The 26,180-nt window shown below is 40.5% G+C and overlaps 1 protein-coding gene across 1 annotated transcript; it reads right to left on the bottom strand.

The window, feature by feature from the left end:
- On the bottom strand, nucleotides 1–26,180 carry NAA25 (N(alpha)-acetyltransferase 25, NatB auxiliary subunit). The gene is made up of 24 exons (XM_026041827.1): nucleotides 26,110–26,180; nucleotides 23,406–23,491; nucleotides 22,363–22,501; nucleotides 20,615–20,733; nucleotides 19,129–19,203; nucleotides 18,296–18,403; nucleotides 17,624–17,702; nucleotides 16,928–17,039; nucleotides 16,113–16,202; nucleotides 15,566–15,735; nucleotides 14,687–14,799; nucleotides 11,910–12,117; nucleotides 11,003–11,092; nucleotides 9,731–9,911; nucleotides 8,993–9,092; nucleotides 4,553–4,704; nucleotides 4,139–4,264; nucleotides 3,584–3,827; nucleotides 3,238–3,361; nucleotides 2,811–2,876; nucleotides 2,211–2,308; nucleotides 1,705–1,815; nucleotides 1,124–1,270; nucleotides 1–123 (listed from the first exon to the last, which is right to left on the bottom strand). Exons 1-24 carry the CDS (start codon nucleotides 26,165–26,167, stop codon nucleotides 1–3), a joined length of 2,919 nt encoding a protein of 972 aa, XP_025897612.1. The 5' UTR covers nucleotides 26,168–26,180.

Raw genomic sequence — 26,180 nt, 5'->3', positions numbered from 1 at the left:
TTAAATCTTTAGTTTTTTAATGGTATCGAGTCTCTTTTTCAGCAGCTCTCCAATTTCCTGAATTGAGTGATGGTAACTGCTCTGGACCTTCCCTTGCACAGTCTTTGTAAACTTTTGTTCTTCCTGCAAAGCAGAAAGAGATACAGGTCACTCACTCCACTGCAGTGATTCAAATCCTCTTTTCAAGCCTTTCCCACCCTCTCTACAAAGAAYAGTTAAGAATTTCATTAGGCCCACCATTTAAGATTACAAAGGGAATCTTCTCAGCACAGAACAAGTAGCACTATTTTTGCAAGTCTGTCTTCTGTAGTAATTRGATGCCTCACACAAAGGGTTTTGCTCTTATTTAAGAGCAAGGCTTGAAAAACCAAGCTGCCTCATTAGGCACGTGCTCCTCATGTCTAAATGTGGCACAGGGCTTGCCATAAGTCCTGTTATTCCTACCTTTGGTTTTCTTTATATAGCTAAGAAGGGGAAAAAGGTTTCCAGACATTTTTTCCATATGCATCAAGTAAATGTYTCCAGGGAAGTGACTGATCAGCAGTTTGTGAAGTCTCAAGTTTCCTGGATTAGTCTTTTGCATCCATTATAGAGTATCGTATAATACACATGATAGAACAGTCACACCACTGACRAGAAAATGATACCAAAACCCCAAGATTTTATCCTCTACATACCAGATTAAGTGAAAGCAGTTTAAAGGTGTTGTGTTTAAATCTCATTTTTTAACACTATTTTGTGCAGTAAGCAAAACCTGACAGGATGAGGCAGCCACTGCACCAGATCACGAGCTATGAAAAACTAACTCTGCCACTGCAAAACCAGCTTCTAGCAGCCTGTCCCTAACCTCTGGCACAGAGTCAATCACAAGAGGTTTTCTTCTTTTTACTCCTTCCAATAAAATACTTTTCTTTTGGAAAAAATGCATTCACCCAAGCTATTCTGAAAATATATATACTTATAGAAAATATATATATATTATAATATATAATATATATATAATATATATATAATATATATATATAGACTATATATATACTTATAGAAAATAATCTATAAGTATAGATTATTTTCTGTCATATACAAATGTACAGAGCACAAAAATCACAACACAAGTTCTTACCTGTAAAAGCAGAGTATCCTTGAGGGACAAGTCTTCAAGTTTTAGTGCAGTCAGAATTATTTCAAGCCCTTTGATATGATCTATTACATTGGAAGTTAATGTCTGTAGGTCAGTAACATAATCCAGAAAATGCGTAAATACAGGAGGCTATAAAAATAAATACATAATTATAAACGTATTAACATCTATGCACATGACTATTCCATATGCTTTATAAAGTGAGTCGTTATATAAGTTCTATTCCCTGTGCCACTGCTAAGCTATCCATACTGATTCATGTAAATGATAGCAGCTAGGCAGGWAACGGCAGTGCACTTGAGACAGGAAGGTCTGAGATGGTATGAACCTGCCATGGGATGTCAGATGTGGCACTTTTACCATTTGATTTTAAACAGAAAATCATTTTTAAACATCAATAGTGAGTAATTGCTAGCCTACATCAGACACTACACGGTAGAGCTTAGGAAAACAAACAACCCCAGCATCTTAACACATCATCTGCCCAGATTTTGTCCTTCATCATGAGGGCAACTGGACTTTTGCAGGGAGAAGAGAGGGGATAGGAAAGAAGTGCTGTGTACCATAGCTACGCTGCTTTCTTTTTTTTTCTTCTTCTTTTTTTGCAAGTTGGATTTAAAAGGTCGGAGGACGCTGTCACAGTAACTCGATACCCACAAAGTGATGGAGATCGTCTGGAAAAGAAAACAACAAAAGGTACCAGTGTGTTACAGGTTACATGTTACAATGCATGAAGAGGAAGGAGCAATCAGAAATTGAGAAAACTGTATTAACTAGGTATGCTTAACTGTCCTTGCCAAGAACAGTTCACCATTTCATCAAGAAAAAAATGGCTTTGGGCTTCAGATTACTCTCCAGTTCTAGTCTGATGATGAAAATTAAGGTTTACATTCACATAGTGCATCTACATATACAGTCAAAAGCAACAATCTGCAAGAAGAAATGGGAAGGGATCAGAGTTTGTGCAGTTCCAGGATGTCAGATGGAACATCTYTGTTTCTGTATTAGGTGGCTGAAAGTCTTCAGACACCAAATGGCAGCAAAGAACAAAAACAAACAAAATACATACCTCAACCAAGAAGACTAAGTTTTCTAACAAGTTTGCATGTGTTTTCAAGGTGCCATCTCTGACTTCAATCAAGTCACCTTTACATTTATTGAACAAGCCTGAAAAAAGAAAAGAAAAGCCTTATTTGGGACACACCAATCAACTTAAATGCTTAATTTTCTGTGAAGCCTGCATCACTTGCAGTGTACAAAGCCGTTAAGAGGACTGACWGTTAGGCAGTTAATGACAGATTTGGCCAAAGCAGCTTAAAAACATCCAATTCTAAGATTCCCTCTGAATTGCTCAGCATGCAGCACACATACAAAGAATCATTAAAAAGAGCATCTTTGCAGCATTTACAGCTACATTAGGACAAAGCACTGGGGAGACAACTGCAAAGACTGCAAGGCAGCAAAAGTGCACAGCATAAGGATATTCTGTGGCATGCAAGAACTTCATAATCAAATAAGCCAAAGGGAATATCAGTCTTGCTCTCAAGCATCTTTCAAGGGAGTCTGCAGATGCATTTATGCACTTTCTCAAAGTTGCAGCACTTTCTTAGGAACATATCCTTATCATATAGAGCACTTCCTTAACTACCTATGTTTATTTATTATTTACCTGTCAATCGTTCTATTAATGACTTGAAACTATTCCCTATCCTCTCCTGGACTTCTGCTGAATCTTCTGAAAGAAAAAAAAAAAGCCGTTTTAAACTGTTAGCGTGTACATTCTCTGCTTCCAGACAACCAAGAGACATTTAAACGGTAGAGACATAATTTAACGGTAGCAGTTAAAAACCAAATGCAACTGCTTTCAAAAAGGACCCAGTATTACATATACTGTCCAGCAAGTCAGACTAGAAGATTAAATTATTGTCTCCTGGAGAACCTGGTGTCATTCATTATCTTCACATGAACAGTTTAACAGTCTGGGGCCAAGTTATCCATTGCCCTTGTCATTTCTCATGCTAAACACAGACATACTCCTCTCCCTCCCACCACATGCCATGACAGGCTGGTGAAGCCCCTGCCCCTCAAGCACTTACCTAGGCCATTGGTATCTAGTTCATAAATATCACTAACAAGATAAAACAAGCTAGTCTGGCATTGACAGCTGCCATTACTGAAGAAGCCAGCCATTCGGGTAGGAGGAGGGCCAAGGACAGGATACTAGGCAAGAAGCAAAGAAAAAGATAAAGGTGTTGCAGCTTTTCCTTATCCAGAAAACAGTGTTTGTCTCTGGCACATCTCTCAGTCAGATTCACACACTACAAACTCGGGCTCAGTTAAGTGCATTCTGCAGCCTGTTGGACGTTACAAGGTGCATTCAGTTTCTCTGCTTGCATTCACGTTCACTTAATATTTGGGAATAGCTTTTTCCTTAACGGATACCTGAATTTTTTGTTCTAGAAACTTCTTCCCTGAATCCACTGCCGCTTCCAGCTGCTGAAGCAGAGATCGAACTGTATCAATCTTGGACGAGACGCCGTTCTCTGCAGTCTTTTCAGAGTTCTTTGGTTGAATAGAGTGACTAAGAGTTGGGAGTCCGCTTACTAGCCTTAAAGTTAAAGATCGGATTCGCAACCACAGGGTTTCTTCCTCCAATGAGAGTTTCCTATGTTCTTCAGAAATGTCCCTGGAGAAAGGCACCAAACGTTTTCAGGCAAAGGCTTCATATTTGCAAAGTAGCAAGCTTCGCTCAGGTACAAAAGCCTATCCAAAGGTTTGGAACARTGCATGAAGAGGAAGGAGCAGTCAGAAATTCAGAAAACTGTATTAATAGGTAAGATGGCAGCACTGCTAGAAGTGATGAATGATGCTCGTTAAGCTTGCGGTTAGCTAGTCTACAGAACGTTTAAGTATGGGAGACGCCTCARAAAGGATTTTCTTTCCCCGTAAGCATTATCAGAAAGGTGCAACTCCACAGCTCAGGGGATCTCTACTCACCTGTCTTTTGGATCCCAGTTAAACAAGACTGTCAAGTCTCTGTTGTCCCGCAAATCTTTCCACGGAATGTCATCCTCCTCTGGGCTCAGACTCATGGACTTTATACTTTCTTCTAAACTGGTTGTTCTATACATGAGAATTAGCAGCATTAGAAATCAAACATTTATTAATTATCATGCAGAAGCACAGTTCAGTAACAGGTCACATTCTCTTCAGTGTAACTGTAAAGCATCAGAAATGTTGGATACACCTAGGATTCTGTCAAGGATGCTGGAGGGCAGAGAGAATTAGAAGCAAGGAGAAGTGGCTGTGACTGAGAAGGTGAGAGTGTAACTAAGTGAGGTCTCAACGGACCCCACAGTCTGTCCATAGGCAAAGCTGTGCACACTACGGCACTGCTCCTGCTGTACTTACATATTGGCTTCAAGTAAGAGGTCTAGCAACATGCGCTCCGTGCGAACTTGCGCAAAATGAAGGGAGGAGTTCAGCCTGTTTCTAAACGCAATGAATTCAGGGATCTTCTCAAACGCACCATACTTGTAGGCTTGAATGATATATTCTGAGGTCTGGAAGAAAATACACACCAATCGCTATATTAGTTACTTCTGTAATTCAAAACAACCTGAGTTTAACAAGGTCATCGTGAAGCAATCGCATTTCTGTGGCTTTAATTAACTTGGTGATACAGAATCTGATAGAGACTCATCTTCTGGGACAAGCCTGCAGTTTTGCTTGTCCAAGTCATCACATGGGGATGCATYATTTGCTTTAATAAGCAAACCAACACTGAGAAGCATCGTGTTGTTGTCGCACTATGATTGAAAGATGCTTAAAGAAAGGGAGTTGATTTTGGAAGTGTGTTTTTTTTTTTTTCCCCTTCCTTTTTCACTTTTTTGAGATGCGTTATTCAAGTCACAGATTCACTATAATAAGTACTTTCAAGTAAAATAAATAAACATACCACAACATCAATTAAAAGAAAAATACTCACACTTTTTAAAAATTTCTCTTTATTAGATTTTTGAATACAGGATCACAGGATATCATCATGCAGTGCGTACACATTAGAATACAATCCAGACAGCAAAGGAAACTGCCAGGGTTCACAGGATGGTGTTTCTCCTCTGATGGAATGCAGCAGCACAAGACACCCGAGTGTATTTCACATCAGTCCAAGTGATCTCCAAAAGGAGATCAATATGATGAAGAAGYCCCGATCAAGCACGATATTTTAATGAAAATATCTAAACGTAGAGACAGGAGGAGGAATTTATGCTCCCAGTGAAGACAGAGTACTATGTTTTGAATCAAAGTATCTCCAAGAATGTCAAATTTGGGCAAATCAAGCATCTTCTTCTGAACAAGATTCAGATGCACTGAAGATGAAAGGCACTCAAAAAACCTAATCACCTGTACACTACTCTAACAGACTCAACCTGTSTGGAAGGCTCTAAGAGACCAGCAGCTCGTACTCGCAGATAAGTCACTGTATATAAATGTTCCCCCTTTCAGAAGTAGTGTCCTCTACATAACTCTTTTTTTTTTCCCCAAAAAAAGAAATTTGGTTATTTGCATTATATGAAAAAATATGCCAAATATTCAACAACATACCCTGTGTCTGTTAAACAGCCTTGCAGAGCTCATGTCAGGCTGCGGGACTGCGCTATGGGCGCTAATTCAACTGCATCGACGTGGCTTTTAAATCCCCATGGGACACGTTGCTGCTCTGTTTGCCTGCAGTATCTGGAGAAATTAGAGACGGACGGACACAAGAAAATTAGAGAGATTACTTGTGATTCTGCATATGTAAAGGAGGACTATCTCAAAAAGGATGGAGTTGCCTTTTTAGCATTGATGAAGCACAGCAACGCTGCCTGTCACTCCTCCCTGTCCTTGGCATCCTCTCTCAGGACAGAGATGTCAGCATTGCACAACATCCTGGACAACTGCTGCTCCTGGGACCCCCTCTTAAATACAATTCATTTTACTACAGGCTGCAAGTCCAGCAAGTCAGAAAGAAAACATATTCAAAGTGAATGATTTGAATTAGCAGCTSTATCTTTATGCCAGGTCCTTTAAGTCCTGGGCTTCTGTTTCAGGCAGAGCCTCATCACAATGCTGTAGGATGTATACAAGACACTATGTACCAGTTACTACGCTATATATTTAACTGGTATCTTAAAACACCAGCCTAGAGGGGAGCAGGCAGCATCTGAAATCAGCTAAAAGGTAACTCCTAAGGACAGCCCTCCTTTAACACTGCAGTCAGATGCTGTTACAGGATTTGAATGGGAAACTGGACCCTTAGCATGAAGGAGCAACCCCAGCAGAGCCACAGAAGCAAATAAACTGGTGGCAGATTCTGACCCTGTGATCCTGAAGACACATCTCAGGCTAGGGAACCTTTTCTTTTCCCCCTATTCTCTCCATTCTTGATACACCACCACCCTAGACAAGCTGTACTTTGAAAGTGGCCTTGGCCTCCTCCAGTTTGYACCTCAGGGTTGGTTTTAGGGACACCCTGTTTGTAACTTGTAAAGCTTTTGATGTTCTCATGTCTTCCCATGAGAAAGGACTTGAGGCGGTAACCACTGGCAGTGTCCACAACAGGCATGAGAATGTCGAGCAGCAGAGTCAAACAGCAGCTCGCGGTGCTTTGGTTACAACAGCATCTCCAGAAGAAACAGGCACAAAGTGGTTTCATAGCACAAAGAATTATGTAACGTTGATTGCATTATATTTTCTCCCTCTTGCAATTCCAGCCTTCCAAGGTGTGGCAGTGAGGCAGATCAAATCATTCAGGGACTACCTTTCCAGCATTTCCAGACCATCACTGAAGGAGCATTTTCTTGACAAGAACCCTTTAGTTCAGTGGGTCTTTTTCCGCATACAGATGCTGAGCTAYGAAGACATCACTTCTCTTCTGTATACACCATTATCGTGAGTCACGTCAAGAACTCTTTCCCAAAGTAGAGCTCCCAGGCAGTAAGCACACCTGAAATGACTCCAGGCGAAGTGTTTTCCAGGCAAAGACAATTCCCTGCTGTTCTGCAACGCGGTGCTCGGGTGGGTAAGTCACATTTGGCAGTCTCCTCAGGGCACTTGCTTGCAGCTGGCTCACTGCACTCAAATGGCTTAATTGGAYAGCCGATTCCAGGCACAATTTTCATTAATACCCACCAAGTGATTTTCAAACAAGACTGAACTAGTTACTCCTCATCAAGAAGGATAAGAAGTCACTGCAAGCAACAGGTATGTAGGAGAAGGCTGTTTGGATCCAGGCTTTTACTTCAGCACAAAACAYTGCACTCGGGAACACACAGCAAGTAGAATTGGTGCTTAAACAACAAGTAATTGAAGGAAGCAGATGAAAACAAGCTCCCAATGCRYCACGCACGTGCATATCTGGGCATACCCCTCTGTATAGTRAAGTGTAATTTCTGCATCAGATGAAGGTCACATTAACTTTGCATCTCTACCTTCCAAGGACAGGAACATGATAACTGGTATCCTCAATGTAGGAATAACCAAGATTGCCAAAAAAAAGCAACAGAATCACTGTGTTATTAGTAACATATGTAAACATCTTTATTATTGAGCATTGATAACCCCTCTGTTGTATKTAGTGCTGGAAGGGAGGGAAAGCAAGCTCAGACTGCAGAGCCTTGGGAGCCTGCTTGGCCAGTGACTCACGAAGAGTTGCAATGGAATTGAACCTTGGCTTCTTTTACCCAACAGAATCACTTTTTTCCACCTACCTCTCACCAGTGAACACACTTTATTAAGTTCAAATCCCCTCCTCAGATGGGATTGCCTTCCAAATTTTAGGGAGGTGGAGCAACATGATGTTTACAATTCCCTATGACAATGCTAGAATATTTGTTTCAATRTATTTGCACTAAGACTTCCAGAAATGTTATTTTGTTTCACTGTTTTCCTACTCAGATCATTTTTCATGATTCCACTGGAATTCTGAACAGCACAGTGTGCTTTCCAAGGAAGATCCCCAGCAAGAATCGGTTCTAATCAGCAAGCTACATGTGTGCCAGATGCCCAGCTCATGGATATTATTTTCAGAAGTACCTGATCTCTTAGAGGAATTCAGCTACTCTACCCTCACCGTCTTCTCCATTCTAGTCCTAAGCTTCTCAGTCAAACTGACTTGAATTCTCATCTCTTCGATGCAACTTGGGTAAAGCAGGGCATTTCCATTAGCACAAGACCAGCTTCTGCAATTTGACACTCTCGCTTCATAACAAGGTCAGATCTCAAGCTCTGCTGTCAGTGAACCGGAGATTTCTGGAGCCATTTATTTCTCCCCACCTCCCACACAAAACTCTTCCACGTTGTTCCTTTCTCTTTCACTGTCTTTTATAATGCTATGCATTCCCCACCAGCCCTGGGTATGCCACTCCAGTRAGCATAATATGAAGGATTCTTACRTTTGCCAGCAACACCTGAATACACCACCCCTGGCTATTGCACAAAATGCTACATTTCTAAAATGCTAGAGGCTACAGACTTGTCATTTGTCATGTATTTCACTTACATTAGTGCATAAAACACAATCAGTTCACTTCAGAGTAACCACATCCAATTTCTAAGGAGTATTAACACTGAGTTTGAAAAATAAAAGCTCATCATAGTCCCCCTATAGTAATAAGTTGTACTTTTTGGGGAATGAGAAACACAGGCGGAAACCAGCCTTTACTGCAACCACAGAGCATCACACAGTAATCCTGGGTACTGTGACTCACTCCAGGCCCACAAGTCCCCACACAGGACACAAACTTGTGCAAGGCATCGCCACATAACTGCTCKGTTACAAGGACAGAGAGGTTTCTTTCAACTTACATCTTTCTGGTTGGAGTGGAAAAACCTGAGTGCAAAATTGCAGGATTGGGATGCAGCAGCAAAATGGCCCAGTGCCTCTGCGTAGCGCGTCAGGAGATAGCTGCAACACAACACAGAGCAAGTCAGTGCGCGCCGCAGCCTCCTGCATGGCTGCAAGGGCACTCTCGCTCCAGAAAYGCAGTACACCTGGGCTTTTACAGAATATCTGGAGATTTAACAGAGGGCATTCACAACAGGTATGTTAAATGGTAATGAAAGGAATTGGTAATATTTTTAAAAATGGGAAACAGGCATGGAGATCCTCCAATCACCTTGTTAACTGTGCAAGAGCTTCACTGGAACAGATACCCACAAATGTTATCAACACATAACAAACTAACCAAGGCCATTTATGTATGGGTTTTACCTAGGGCTCCCAAGCTTTGCTCAGCAGTAATACAAGCCAGAACACCAAGCCAGGACTGGCATGGAGAAACATTTTTCACAGCTTTCTTTCACAAAAAAAAAAAAAAAAAAAAAAAAGATCCCTTGTAGTTAGTGCTCCCAAAGACCAGAACAGATGCTCCACTAGAAACTGAACACACTACAGCAGGTTTGATGCAAGTGTGACTTGCAATTCTAAAACTGAAACACTCTCAAAGTCTAATAATGTTATCTTTGATGAGCAAAGGAAGCAGATCTCGGGGCTGGTTCATGAAGGGTCACTGGGACCAATTATTCTCAGTATATACTACCCACCCGATGGTGTCGTGCTGTATGTGTTTGGCATCAAGGCTGGAATACAGTTCTGCAACAGGTTCAAATGCACCAAGCCTGCAGTAAATTCGGATGAGCAGCAATTTGAACTGAGCATTGGAAGGACTATGAGATAGTCCTTTTTCTAAGAGGGTCAGGCACTGCCACACGGCCGTCTCTTCACCTGGTGACAAGGACAGAAACACAGGCATTATCAGAGGTGCTGAACACGGGCAGCACAACCCACCTGGGCACTGAAGTCTCCTTCCTCACACTAGGCACCTCTTCCAGAACAGCTCCATGTATTCCAACAAGCAGCCTGCGTTCAGCAGCCCCTTTCTGCCCTTACGTGTAACACCCAGTCCAGCATTTCAGCTGCTCTCTACAGAGAGAGGCAGAGGGGAAAAAAACAAACCTCAAAACACCTCTGGTACCGAAAGGGAGTTGGCAGAAGAACTTGTGCAAAGGGAGGGAAAACATCTGCAGAGGAAAGGCAGAGCAAGCTTCTTGAGGACGCAGMATTGAGCTGGAAGAGCTGCCAGCAAATCTCTGCCAGGGCTTCATAGGGATTAGACAGAGGAAAATTAAGTCTCTTTAGGTCAGAGTGAGAAYTGGCTCAGGCATTAACTGATCAGAGGGACTCCTGGAATACCTCATATTGAGACAAACAAAGTTGTGGAACTAGCAAGGCCTGCCAGGTACACACTGGCCACAGGGGCTCAGGCTCCCTACCAGACCCATGCAGGGTGCTATGTTCAGTCTGGACCATGCAACATCCACRCAACTGCCAGAACTCTTCCCCCCAACATATTCATGTCCCATTTATTCCTCTTTGTTTGATTTCTCTATTTTATTCTGTCCCCAAGATCTTTTTGTTTAAGTTAGGAAAGTGAGCCAGAAACCATGCCTTGCTACACAGCCATAAAGAAATACACAAACCACTACTCTTCAAGATAAATAATAAGTAATGAGTACAGATACATTACTCTGTTAAAACTTCAGATAATAAATCKCAAGGGAGAACTACTATTTATAATTCATGGATAAAAATGCATCACAAAAAAAATAGATTTAAGAAAGAAAACAAAAAGGGAAAAATATACATCTAGTTCTGTTCTGGAACAATCAGGCTATAAGAGAGTAACTCTATGGGATCTGGCAGTGACATTTCTTGTCCAAAAAGTAGTCCCATATTTCAGAATAAAGCAGGATTTGGTCATCTTAGTAAGAACAAGTATGAACAAAACAAATCGAAAGACAATTTTAGGGACGTACCTTCCTCTAGCCACAGATCAAGCAGCAAGTGAACTGCAAGCAGGCAGTAATAATCTGAAAATTGCAGTTCAGTTTTCAAACAAGATTTCCCTGGAGGGGGAAAAAAAAAGTCATCCTTGAATTGCAGAGCTAATACATTTCATACAATAGTTCTGTCAGCTGTTTTTTACATTACCAGCTTTATCAAATGATAAACTGTCAGGCAGATGATAATCACAGSTTATTTATAAAAATCAAGAATTTTCTTAAAACTGAAACAGCTGTAAATACACTGTATTTCTTCATTTATTTTGTTTTCAGTTCATTCTGTTTGAAGTGCCAGATGGGCACATTCCACTTTGTCTCAAATTACACTTCCTTGGCTCTTCTGTGCTTGAATTCAGATTCAGAAATGTTAAAATAAAAATCAAAGCTTTGCAAATTGAAATATTTTTTGTGTTAAATAGAAAAAATCTGCTAAAGATTTTGAAATATATACACACACAAATATATTTAGGAGCATAAGTGAATGTGGACTTCATACGTCAACAACAGCTGGGAAAAAAAATATGTTCTCCTACAACTGCAAGAYCCATAAATAAATATAATAGCCCCTACGTTTGTCCTAAGTAGATCGTTAATACAAACTGGTTTTGTTTAAAAGTTCAGGCATTTTTGCCAAGCATACATACGAATGTACTGTTCTGGAACGTCTAGTTGGTCTTCAAAAGAGACAATTAAAAAGAAATTAAAAGGAAACTCACTGGTAACACCAAGGATATTATCACACRAGGGAAGGTAAAGCATTATCTAGCTGAGACACTGGTGCTTTGCACCAGTCGCAACACTGGCCACAAGAACTTGCTTTTTTTCTCCATCCAGAAAAGCTGTTTTCAAAACGCAACAGGAGTTTCTAGACTTTTCTCACCAAACTCCAGTCCATGGCGGTATCTTAACATCAGCTCCCGGATCACAGACAGCTTCTCTTTCTTCTCCATGGCATGGTAGAGACCAAGCAACCTGGAGAGCTGCACCACGCACAGGTGCTGCTGCAGGGCTCGGATGTCCTCTGGCAGAGCAGTTCCACCCTCTGCTGCTGCTGACAGAGGGATCACTTCCAGCAAGTGGCCAATGAACTGGGAGAGAAACATCAGGGATAAGTTCTTCAAGGCATTGGGGGCTGCCTGAACAAAAAGCACCCTTTCCTCCCTCAAATCAAGGAAGAAGGAGGTGATAGCATAAATGTCAGTGTGCAAGTCCCATGGAAATCAGAAGTTAAAGATTTTGCTGCATTTTTTTGACAAAAGCAGTCAGCACGTAGTATGAGTTTAGCTCAACAGCTTTTAGAAAACAAACAGAATGAGGAAAAGAAACCTCACAACAATGGCCAGGGAAAAGTTTCCAATACATTGACACACCAGGGACTTAAGCACCTGTTAACAGAGTAGTAACACCCACAATTAAAATAATTAGGTACTGAAAAGCTTAAGAGCACACTTAAAGTAAACTAGAGTTTGTCCAAGTTATTGCATTTGCTCTCAGTCCTGAAGCAATGTGTTGAACCCACTGAGGTCATCACCTTTGAGTCATTACTTAACTCAAGAAACAAGTCATAAGAAGAAAAGCAGCCTCTCGCTGTTTACAGTTCCATGAGGCACCAGCAAACTTGTCACAACACAGCCAGGACCACATGGAGGTTTATTGCTGCCCTAAGATTCAACCCAGTTTACCAACACTAAAACCAAGGTAACAAAGCCGACTGCACCAAATGCACACCCTAGAAAAACAAAAAAATACCCAAGGGAACACAAAAGCTAGGTAAGAGCTCTACACAAAATCAACCCTGCTAAGAAGTCAAGTCTGAAAAATCTGCATGTGTCTAATGCTTSAAAGTGCCATAACCCATGATGGGCAGTCCGGGCAATAAAGCCCATTTCACTGCACCAACCTTGTCCTGTTTTCTCATAGCCTTGCCCCAAACCAGTAAATATCCCATGCAGTGAGGAGCTCTGCATCAAGACAACCCTCCACAATTCTGCTCCCACTTTTCTCTCCTGTATGTTTCGCAGTGATATTCACAACAAGAGTCCTCACTGAGACATATACAAGTGTTTCTGAACAGCCTGACTTGCTTTAGAGTTCATAGATCCTAAGCAAACAGTAATAAGAAGAGATTTGACTTGACTTCATCCCACCTGCTGTGGGCAGCTGCAAAGGAAGAATAYGACTGCTCTGTTACACAGAGGACTTCAACATCTGTTGCTGTGCAACACAAATCCATCCAAGCTAACCTAAAAATATTTCCCTTGAGAAGTTAAAAGACCTGCAGAAAGCTTTAGCAAATACATTTTTTCCTCAATAGATCCAGCAGAGCTGTCTAGGMTGTGAATTAAGAAGAGTAATGGTGAAAGAAGACTCAGTTCTTGCCTGCCACCCCTTTTATAAAGCAATTCTGCAGATTTATCATAATTCAAACCTCTACACGTGTTCTTAAACATTYCATCTGAATTCTTTTTATTGCTTTGCTTAGCACTTACAGTTACTGCAATGCTCCCATATGCTGAAATTAATTTAAAGCACAGACAAACACCACATTCATCTGCTCTTTAACACTCCTAACCCTCTTGAGCCACATCAAGCTGCAGGTGCTACTGAGACACAAGAGCCAGAAGACAGTCACATGCTGGAAAGGCCTTCTGATACCATGTCGACAGGCAACAAAATGAAACACTAAGTCAGGACCAATTTCAAGACCGGACAGACAGTTTTACAGAATTTATTTAAAATGAGCCTTTTTACAAGCACAGGGAAACACCTGTTGCCTGAAATATTGACATTAAACAAAATTTCTCCCAGATCAAGAACTTATTTCTGGGAAAGGTAGAACTAAACTGCTTCAGTACTTCAGGACTTATGGGTTACTGTAAGATATATGCAAATAACACCATTTCCACACATCTGCGTTAAATATTCCACTGATCACACCTGCTGCCAGCAGGGAAAGAACATGCCTTTCAACTAAGAACAGCAGCAGCAAACCATATGTGCAAGAGCCCCCACTGTGGTTAGCGAGGCTGCAGGAAGAGCTTGCACTAGGCACTAGGGGAATATTCCTTTTTTTTTTGAACAAAGAGAACAACACTCTCTATAGTTTGCTCACACGTTTCATCAACGGCCCCTGTCTGATCCAACATTCTGTCTAGCCCAACCCAGCTCTGATATTTGACACAATGGTTGGGAAAAACAAAGGGTGAGTGACAGGATTCCCAGCTGCTGAAGTCATTCACCAAGCTGCTCATGACTCTGCACAAACAGTCCTTTCACTCGGAGAGAGCCTGTTTTGGGGAGAGGGTCTGGGAAGTTACAGTTGGTCCCTTGGTCACCTCTTGATCAATCCATTTTTCAGTGCTGCAGCAGAGAAACTGCTCAAAGAAACCTGAYGCCTTGAAATGGCAATAAAAAGGCCAACCAAATCCTGCACCTGTCTCTGAGACTTCGCAAGATCAAACGTACAAAAGCCTCCAGTAAAACCCCTCAATGCAATTACTCACATATTTCAGATATGTTTTCTCCTCCAAGTTTTCAAAGTTTCTAATAAGGTCATATTTGCAGCTTTTTGATATAACCACCAGATGCTTTAAGCAGAAGGCACCAGTCTATGAAAAAGCTTTGCAGTTCTTCCCACTATTCCTTCTCTTTCCTTACCTTTGTATATTGGCTGGATGGGAGGAGATCCACAAATACCTTGAGATCAGTAAAACAGCAGGGCTTGTCCCCAAATTTTTTGAAGTATTGGAACATTAATTCTTCTGGATCACCTATCAAAAAGACCAGTTGATTTTTAAATGCTCCATTCAAACCTTAGCCTGTAAAATCACCATGAGAAGTCTTCAGTAATGCATTTTGCTTTGATATTACAGTGATTTACAAAGTGGATAGCCACACTACTGCAGAATCCAATAGGGAGTCAGCGCCTTTGGTAACCAAGGACACTCTGGTAAGAAAAAACAACTCTCGAGAGCTTCATTCAAGCTACTTTAGCAGATAAGAACTCTGCAAAACAGGCATGCACACACAGTCTCTGCTTATCTAATAGCAATTTATTTTGGGATGCAAGTATGAAAGGAACTAGTATGCTGCAAAGGTTCTATTCATATTCTCTCTATTCATATTCTCTCCTTCACTGACTCCCCAAATGTGACTTTTAAATGTGCGAGTTTTTCCAAAATGAATCCTGGGATTACCGATAAAAAATTTCAAAGGAAAATTTACCCCGAGATTACAGYAAAACAGCAAGACTGACTTTCCACACAAGTAGTGCATCAGCAACGCACTTTTCATTGCCAACTCACTGGCTCTGTGCTCCCACATTCAGTAAGTTCTTTTGAAACTTTCTTTTCCAAGCTCTGGAGCAGTTACTTGCCTTTCCTMGGCGTGGTGTTTCTAACACTTAGAGAGTTCCTTTTACACCAAACTGCATGTATTTTCATACCAGGAATTGGTCAACCGAGTTAAATAAAAAAACCTTTTGTAAGGTTGTATTCTTTCCCTAAAATACTGTCCTCATCCTATGTGTGGTCTTACCCAGTTTATGTTCATCATTACAACCTCTGTGTCGCAAACGTCTTATCAGCTCCAGTTTAGCTAAATATGGTCCCCGAAGTGGCCGAGAGCTCTTTGATTCTTCTGTTATTCTCTCTTCTATAAATTTCACAGCTTGCTCTATAGAATAGTGTACCTCTCCTTCCARAGAGCTGTGCAATGAGAGAGAGAAAAAAAGTCTTTGACTTTTCCTATTCCTAAGGCAACATATATTGACAACATATATTTTACATTCCCATATTCCCAAAGTGCTCTTAAGAAGTCTGGCTCAATTCTTTTCCCCAGTCACTGAAAAGTATCATCTGGAATAGCTCTACAGTGTCTAAATCAGTATTTATACAGTGGTTTCCAGCAGGCTACTGGCAGCCTCCAAAATGAAATAGGAAGAACACATCATTTGGGGCCTGATGTCAGGAAGTCATCCAAAAACGCAGACAACATTGCATCAAATATGTGAAGGTAAACATATTTTTCTGTTTGTTTTTAAGCATAAAGGAAGGACAAGCTCTCCACAAAACAGCTGACTTACTGCTCTTCTTCAAGCGGCGGCGTCCAAGATTCATCAATGAGTTGGAACACAGAATCAAAGTAAGTAATATAAAACTGCCAATCATCTGAGCTAAAGCAAAAACAAGGCATGGAACAAAGTTTAGGGAGTGCTAATATAGTAAATCATTCATAAAATTGCATTAAAAAAGGAATAGCACATATAAAGATTACAGAAAAAAATGCCATCACAATCATTTTCCTGTGAGATATCGTCACATTATAAATTTAGAGTGTTACAGACAGGACTTCCTAAGATTGTTTTTTCTTTTTGTCTAGAATTAAGGCACAGGTAAACAAAAAATAAAAACAATAGTTCTATGTGCTCCTTTCTCATGTGTTCAGTAGTTCCTTTCAATAGTTTCATGATACAGTTCTGATCATACTGGTATGTTCTGTTCAGGTTCATCTGTTCAGATCATTAGATGCAAGCCCTAGAAGTCTGGCAAACCAGAGAAACAGATTTCAAGGGAATTCAATGTAAAGGCAATTCACAACTCCCACCCAAAGAATTGTGGCAGGTCAGCCAGAATAGCCTTTAAAAATAGGGAGGGAAACAGCATGTTGCTTGAACATGTCACTAAAAGTCAGCAGACATTCAAAGACAAGAAACTACAGTCATGACACTGACTCTCTGTGTGACTGTCACCATGTCCTCACCTTTACACAATTCTTTTTGCCTTTTCCCTCGGGCTTTGGAGTATAAATGCTTGGAAGTGCTTTGAAAACTACAGGTGTTATTCTACCCAGAATTCCTCCCTCATTCCTTTCAGTAGGATTGCAGAAATCTCTACTCACTTTTTCAGCAGCAGCCTTCTAGACAGCGCGTTGCACTCGGGCCACCTACGCAGCTTCTTGTACATGGCCATGCACTTGTTCTCTCGGCTTTGGAGCTCACTTGTCAGTTTCTCTAAATTAAAACAGAAGTGYGATTTTATTTAAACCACTGATTTCTTTCAATTTCTGAATAAAGCATCTTATAGCCAAGGGTGCAAAGCAGTAAATGTTAAGACAGTAAAAGAGAGGCACTCAATGGAAAGGCTAGAACCAGTACTAAAAATATTGCTAGATTTAATGATAAATCCATAACATTTTAACATCCTGCATATTGCAGAACAACAGTGCTAGAAACTAAGGTTTTGGCCAATACACAGCTGGAGAATCAGCATTTAACTGTACTGAGGCTTGCTATCTTATTACATATAGCAACACTAGAAACATTTTCACAGATTAGTGCTTATTTTTGATCAAGGAAGAAATGCAGACACAGAATGAGTACAGGAAAAAAAATAGCCGTCCGCCTAGTACTTGTGGAAAGTAGGAAAGCTACAAACACCAAACTAAATCCACTGTTCTCTTCAGAAGAAAATCTGCATTTTCTCTGAAAATTCTTCTCTTTAAAGACTGGGTTGACTGTACGGAATCCTACAGAAATCATTTCTATAGAAGCTGCTGTTCTTCCACACAGCTGTAACTATGAACAGAATAAGTTACCTCCTAGTTTTCCTCTTACAACATCTAAGGCTTCCCGATACTTCTCCAAACGTTCCAGAATCATGTAGTAAAGTTCAACCTTAAAAGAAAGATTAGATGGCAATGAAATTTGTGAGTAAAACTATATAAAAGAGCACCAAGAAATAAAGTGCCTCATGCTACAGCCATTAGAAACAGGAGAAAGCTAGGACTGCATAGCTATCTTTAGCCTCCAGCAGGATACAACATTCAAGAATCTAGGTCTTTTTTCCCATTCTCAGTCCTGAAGTTTCTCTTGGGGCCTTTCAGGGAGCAAAATTAAGCACTTCACCAGTCAAATCTAACACCAGAAGATTTCCTTGGTTATGCTCTGGCAAATCCCTCTCAATCCCTCTGTTCTCAGTTTTCCTTTGGCCTCATTCCATTCACATTTACTTTCAGAACACTACTTACTTTAACAGATACCAAACAAAAACTAATAATAAATAATGATAAAGCCATAACATATGCAAACATGTTCATATATATCTCATATAGCATACGCAAACATGTTCATATATATCTCATATAGCATACAGACATTCTATATCCACACATAAAACTAATACCCCAGACAGTACTCAATTTCCTTTAACACTACATTTTTTCTATCAATAACATTCAAGTCAAATAGAAAATATCTGCAAGTCTTACTTCAGCTTCAGCTTCAATCTTATCCTCTTTCACCATTTTTTCCACCATTCTTTCAGCTAGGGGCAAAAACATTGTCTTTGAGAGGTTTTCATCCTGTGCTGAAATAGACTAAGGAAAAGAAGAATTATTCTAACAGCTCATCAAATTCACGTTGTCCCACTCATTGCTTTTTTTCCCCCCATAAGAAGGGAAAACAAAACTTCTCYACTTTCCCCAAGCCATGCATCTAGAGAGGACATCTGCCATGTGCAGAAAATGACTGCTCTGTTATAYAGGCAGCAATAAAACTAGTAATAAGCAGAGATGCTCACTCCTGATTCAATTATCCAAAAACTAACAAAACTCAGCACGTAGCACATTGTAAGAACGAGTCTGCATTTTCTACAGTCCAGTACCGAGATGTAATTAAAATGATGAGATTAATGCCTCCATGCTTGCTCTTTCGTTGACCAATATTTTGTCAGGCAGTTTGATGAATGCTTAAAATTTCTCAGCTAACAGCTATGCTCATCTGCAGTGCTAGATAGGACAGTTCTGTAGTCTAAAAAAAATGCTAAGTTCAGAGTTACTGTTTTTTTCTTTTCCCCTCTCCTTTTAGAACCTTTATAATTTAGTTATAGAGAAAAATCAGTTCTGAGTGAAGGAGCTGCAGATATTATTTGAGAAGAAAAAACAACAAATAAAACAGCACTTATTTTCTAGCTCTTCAGCTAAATTGAAATAAATAGAGAGTAGGTTACCAATACAGATCGGATGCTAACAAACRTGATAAGGCAGACTGGTTAAACTGCATTTAAAGAAAGTCCTGGACTTATTTGCAACACTGTACATACCTGCATAATCAAGCTCATCACAGACCAAAAATAATAAGGATTTTTGGGTACAATTTTATAAAGTGCCATTCCAGCCTGAAAAATACAAGACAAAAACTCATCATTCCAAAACCACATTTGCTTGAGCTTTCACAGCAGAGATTACAAACTAAACAGCAGTAAGAGCCATAAACAACTTGAAATCAGCAACTATGGGCAACTAATCAACCTTTGAGCCTTTCCATTCTAACATATATTGCTGAAGAAGAAAACTATTCAATACTTTCAAGTTTGAAGAGTGGGTTTAAGGGCTATTTATTTAAAAAAAAACAGCTAGACAATATAGCAAGCAAGAATAATCCATGGCCTTCTCCATTAGGCTCTAAGTCTGTGTTGACATATATACGATGCTGTTAATGACAGTCTACTAATTTGATGTTACCTCATAACTAGTGAAATGCCACAATCTATTAAGAGAAGGGTGTAAGATGCAGTCATCAAGACTGTAGATTTAGGCTTCTTTTTTAGATAAYAACTTAGATAAGTAATACCCAAAAGCAGCTCTTAGCTGGCTAATTTAGGACCAAACTTCAGATCAGATATACAGCAATATTGCATATTTTCAACTTTTTAATAAACCTACGTGAAATTGAACAAGGTGACAAGCTTTACGTATATCAGTAACTTTGCCTCCATCCACAGTTTGAACTAAAGCAGTTTACAAGTTGAGCTAGAACGAAGAATAAMACGCTGCTCAATATATTCATTCAGCTACTTAGGCCAAATTTGGAAAAAAAAAAAAAAAAACCCTAACTCCAGTCACCTTTACACAGCGGGATTGAGTGGAGTTTAGAACTTATTTTCTTGGCTCTGTGGGCTTTTTTTTTTTTTTTAAATACTTAAGAGGGAGTGTGCATGCTTTGCAAAGAATCTTCCATTTATAGGCATTCTCTAGGCACCTAATTTGGAAAGGATGGAAACAGCACTAAACCAGCAACATACTGCACTGCCAACTGAAAAGTAAGACCTACTTAGAAGTGCTTTTACTTTTTCCTCTACTGAATTACAACCTATGCAAGCCTAACTATATGTTAAATCTCAGCAATAAGAGCTTGGGCAGGATTACTCTTTTCTTCTTAAAGAAAGACAGTAAATTACGAAATACCAAGTTTGAAAACGTGGACCAGGAGATCTTGCTAAATCGTTTCACATAGTCCCTTATCATGCACTGCCTCATAAGTAAACACTAGTTATTGCTCAATGCAGACCAACAGAAAGCTCGCAGCCCAAAATAACCGACATACCCTATCAGTTAAGACAGRCACACAGAAGACACTGTCATTGTTGCTCGAGTAAGAAAAAGGAAACACTTGTCTTCATATATTCCACCTCGAAGTGGTCTTTTTAGGCAATATCATTGTATCTCATGAAATATAAATACAGAAGATATAAAAACAGAATCCAAGTGACTCCTAAAAATGACCAGAACACAAAGTGATGATTGTACCTGTTGCATCTTCTTGTATTCTCCCACCCTGGCATAGGCCATGAAGAGATGAGAGTGATACTCCTCACTGTTGGGAACCTTCTTTACAGCTGCCTCATACAGCTTAGTTACCAGCTCCGCTAAACCAAAAGTAGATGCTCAGGTTAAGACGCATTTGTGATAAAGTTTAAAAAACAGCTACTTCAAGATGACATCAGGGACATTCTGAAGAGTAATCAAATGAGGCTCATCCACCACAGAAATAGTGCTCCTCTCCCAGGAGCCGAGTGCTATGAACAGTAGTCAAAGGAAGAATGTGTTTCAAGTAACATCCAGAATTATCAGCAGCAACTGAATGCTCAGATTCTAAGTCTGCTTCAGCAAATTTATCTCTTTTGGATCATTAAGATGACTCAAGATTCGTACTCACGCCAGACTACATGAATTGTGTATCAAAACACAGAATATTTTCAGAGCCCAATATCAAATCAGTTGTTCTTACCACAAGTTTGTCTATGTTACACATATCCTATTATTTCCCAATTGTCTATTTGAATATTCTTAAACAAAATAGTTTATAGAATATCAATATAGGTCTTTCCTAAATATTATACTATTGATATGCAAAATTTATCTTTCCCCTTCAAGAAAATAGATTTTTCCCTTGCACACAAAATTATATTCCAGTATAGTATTAAAAACTAAATTTTCTTTCCTGATTTTAGCATAATCCATGCATCTCCAACACTCACATATAAGATAATTGATTAGATGTTTTAAGACCCAAAGMGGAAGTGACTAACATCTACTCTTTCCTTTCTGAGGTATACACCTACAAGTCTTAAATCCAGTATTTAAACAAATTGTTTGGAATAAAAACATCCATAATTACACACAAGTATATAGAAAGAAATCAACTGGGATATATGTAATTGATACATGTATTGATACATATCAATAAATGGTGCAGATCAATTCCAGACACCATTCCTACAAAAGTGGTTTTATCCCATTGTGATTTTCTGCTGTAGTTCAACAGTGAACACTGCTGAACCACAAGTTGCCAGAAACAACTGTTTTGAGCTATAGATAAACAGTATAAGGTCAGCTTTCTTTCAGAAAAGCACAAWTTCACTTGATCACTTCAATATTCACAATTTACTATGCTTTAAATATTCCATCACAACAACGAACCATATCTTGAAAAGATAACCCAGGCAAGTGACAGGCAAGGAGTTTCCTTCCACTCCTAACACAGCCTCTCAGGGCCTGCACTCAGGCAATATGAAGTGCCTACTAAAACACACTGTGTATGATCTTTATCATATAGTCTATATCATATATTCTAACAGCTTCCAAGAACTTTCCTTTAAAAAGTAGAAATTCTTAGCTGACCATGATGGATGATTAATATATCACTCATTTAAACACTATGTACTCAATAGGGTTAAYGAGAAGAAACCAAAACAAAACACTTTGCTTTAAAGCTCTAAATCTAGAGCTTTATCCAAGAGGAATGTATAACAGGTGTTAAACAAAGCATTTAAATTCACTAACTCTCAAAATAATATGCTTATACTCTAGACTTGGCACTTCATAATAATATGCTTATACTCTAGGCTTGGCACTCCCCTGTAAAAACTGCCCCCATGTCCTTTTGTTTTTTCCTCCCCTGCACCAAAAATCTAGAGATGATGTACACTTTTAAAATAATATAATTCAGGTTTTTAAGCAAGGACAAGGCGGGGGAAAAAAACTAGTAAACTTACGTCTATGCATTTCCCGGTAAAGAATAGTTAGTGCTTGCAAGGAATTGTCATCTGTGGGTTCAAGTGCTGCTACTTCTTGTGCCAGAGTATACGCTTCATCTTGCTTCCCTGTTCTCTGCAAGCCAATTGCTTTGAGAACCTGTTGATAAAACACAGAAGCAGCTGTTAGAAACACACTTGGCAGTTACCAGGAAAAATCCTTTCATTCTTGGTGAAGAGGTTTGCCTGTGCACCTAATCACTTCTGCAAAACTTCAGTTTTTAATAAATTTCTAATCCACACGGCTGTGGAGAAAAACTTCCAGCTGTGAGCTGGATCAAGTGCAGTGACTTTGCACCTCTAACACACACAGGCCACTCTAGGCCAGYGGCTGCCACTCAGTTTTTCCTGCCTGAAAACTGGCCAGTCCTACCAATTTGCTTTCTTCTAATAACTAGCCAGGCAAAAGTGGCATAAATGAGATTCAGGTCAATGATACTCACTTCAACTTGGGAAATGTCCAACAACTAGAAGCTGTATGAAGCAGAAAGGAAAAAAAAAACACAGGGGGAAAAGAGAAGAGCAGAAATACACTCTAAATCCAGAAAATTGAAAAAAGCAGGAGCACAAGGAGAACAACGAAAAAGTGGTTGAAAGCAAATGCCTCAAAAATCACTTTGTTGCATTTTAGAGGGAATGCACTTTTAAAGTAAATGTTTCCATCTAAATTGATTATCTAGGTTGCTTTTATGACCTAGACAACTTGTCTAGAACAAGCATGTACCTCAGCCTCAACCTAAAGCATAAGGCAGGCGTTTTGAAGGCAGAACTTATCTGCCACACTTGCCTAAAGCGGCTGCGACAGATCACCAGCTCAGACAGCCACTTACACTTTAGTCATCAGAGGTTACTCACTCCAAGCACCTCTACAGGGTTTCAGGCAAACAAGAAACTGTGATTCAGAGCCGTCAGCAAYGCTCCTGGAGCTTAGGAAGCACCGTGACACACCCCAAATCTCAGAGCCACGCTCGCCAAGCGAGATAGTCAACAGCAGTCATGCTTACCTTTGCACAGTGAAGATCCTTGTGTTTTTTGAGCAATTTATCTGCCTGCTGGATTGCCATTTTATTATTGCCATTGTCAAGATAATCTGTATAAGAAGAACATATACAGTTTTATATTAGAATATAAGACTGTTCTGGAGCACTACCTCCAATTTTATTGTGAAGTAGGCATTGTTATGTCAGCAGTACAAAACACATTTTACAATTACTACCCAACCAAATGTTCAGGAAACATGCCATTTTGTAGACTAAGTATTCCTCTCACTGTATTTAGTTTTAGTCTTTCGAACAAATAAGCTTTTGTAATCACTCCACAGAGCATTACGGCAACAAAAGAGCTATATAACATAGGGGGTTCTCTAGCAATAGCTCTTTGCTAGCAATGGAGTTTACACTCTCTGCTTTAGTAAGAGCACATATTAATTAATTTGCTGTGCCTTTGGGAGACTTCCAGTGACTTTTAACAGGCAGTAGTTTAAAAACTGGGCACCCAACCTATCAAAGCATTTAGTGTCTTGTCCACATGACACACACTTCAGGCAGAATTCTCTAATGGAATTATCAGCATGCTTTATGCAGACTAGTTTTAAAGGCGAAAAAAGAAAAAGAAAAAAAAAAAAAAAGTAGTGAAGTTCTCAAACTTTCTAGGAACATATTGCACTATCTAGGAAAAACTCCAGCTGCAGAAAAACGCCACCTCAAAACCATTTTCTCCTCTCTTCAGCTTTCTATTATTATTTACAGTTTTACCTGCAAAGCATGATCACAATATTGCACAACAATGGGTATCAAATCAGTCAAGCAATTTTAGATTGGAACACAACTCCATACCCCTCCTCTTCCTCAAAGATTAGTAACTAGCAGAGCAGCTAGTTTACAAACAAGCTTAGCTACACCTGACATACCAAAAAGGAACAGCCTAATTGCGAACAGAGCTAATGATAGTTATCCAAAATTATGTTATGCATCTCCAAGAAGAAAGTTCTCCTGGCGAGAGGGAACCCTTCACTGAGTTGAGAGGCCACAGACCGTGGTACAAAGCACATCTCTGCATCAAGGACTCTTCTTCCAGCAGCTTTAACGCTTGCACATTTGAAATAAAGCAAATGGGACTAGTGGGATGGTTCTAACTATACCTCAAGGAGACAACCTGCCCACAGTAACCAAAACACTGCTGGATAAAACATGCAGACCCTYTGAAGCAGCAGTACATTGTCTTTGCATGGACCGTTTTAACTTACAAAACTCTGTGAATCACCTTTAATGTTAAAACTTAAGCATAGGCTTGGCATTGAACAATACTTTAAAGAAAAAAAAATCAAAAAGCAAACACAGTGAYGATCTCTGGCGAAGCTTCCTTGATTTAAGGATCTGTGCTGCACACTTCACGCTGACACAAATCGTCTTCCAGCCTTTGCCGGCTGCCTTGGAGTTGGTTTTACAACTAGCTGCACCGATAAGATCTCYGCTTTAGGTCTTCTAAAGTAAATCAAACAAACCACAAGCCTCTCCAAACTGCAGAAGACTAAAAAGACAGTATTTCACTAAAAACGAACGTGCCTGTTGGAAGCTGAAGTAGCTGGCAAGTCTCAAAGGAATTTAAGAAAAATAGCGAAGTCTATACAAGTAGAACATCTGTAGATGGAGATATGGAAACACTAGGTGTTACTCCTCAGAGAAATCACAATGAATTAAGATGAAAGATAAACATACCCGACCAAGAACCCCAGGGAATCAAAGCTCAAGGTGCAAGCTGAAAAGCATCATTTTAAATGAAATAATCAGACCCTTACCCTCATGCTGCACACATCCAATTTATGACTTTTGTAAAGTCAAACATTTTTTATCTTCAAAAATACATACTTATTCAGGGTCCYGCATCACCAAGAGTTGAACTCAAAACATTGCACTGCAGATGATGCTTTCTGCAAGTAGCAGAAAGTTTTTGAGTTTTAGCTATTTATCTCACCAGTGGCTACGCCCTCCAAATTAAGGTGCCCAAACACACCTCAACATCACCTGGTTTCATCTTGGTTACCTTTTCCAGGCCTTTTTCTCCCCAAAAAYGGACACTGAAGAAGTTACACAAATCATAACGCAAACAACTATGTCAATAAAACGCCAATATAAAAAAAAAAATAAACAAAAAAACAACAGAATAAACCCTAAGATCGCTGCTGGCAGGTGAGGTGCCCAGCTGCGGCGGCAGTTACATAAGGGACATTCCCTTGAGCACGGCTGCAGATTCCCGCTCTTCCCGCGCGCAACCCGCAGGCCCGGCAGCGGCCAGGGCACTTCCGAAGGGATTCCTTTACCCCTTTCCTCCCTCATTTTGGGGAAAAAAGGCACAAAGTTGAGGACGTCTCCCCGACACCTCTACCCATTTCCCCCTCCCGAAGCCGAGGTGCTGCCGCGGCTTTTCGGCCCCTCTTTCCTGCGCGGTTTTTGCCTCACGGCACCCAGAGGCGGCGGCGCCTCCGCTCCTGGAGGGCGCGAGGGGACGACAAGGGTCCGACCAGCCGCCCTTGCCCGCCGGAGAGGAGCCGTGGAGGGAGGAGGAGCGCGGCGAGGCGCCGCCAGGCCCGCGGCCAGACGGCGGCAGGGAGGGAGCCGCGGCCTCGCGCTGCCGCCGCCGCCGCCTCGGAGGGGCCGCCGGGCCCCGCTGCCGGGGCGGAGGCGGCCGGGGCCGCCGCCGGGTCCGTACCGTAGATGGGCCGCAGGCGCCGGTCGTTGGGGTCCTGCACATGGCCCCGCGCCGCCATGATGAGAGCGCAG

The sequence above is a fragment of the Nothoprocta perdicaria genome, unplaced genomic scaffold, assembly GCF_003342845.1.
Source record: "Nothoprocta perdicaria isolate Ctin4 unplaced genomic scaffold, notPer1 scaffold_294, whole genome shotgun sequence".
NCBI classification, from domain to species: Eukaryota; Metazoa; Chordata; class Aves; order Tinamiformes; family Tinamidae; genus Nothoprocta; species Nothoprocta perdicaria.
This window is presented reverse-complemented; position numbering and strand designations above follow the sequence as displayed.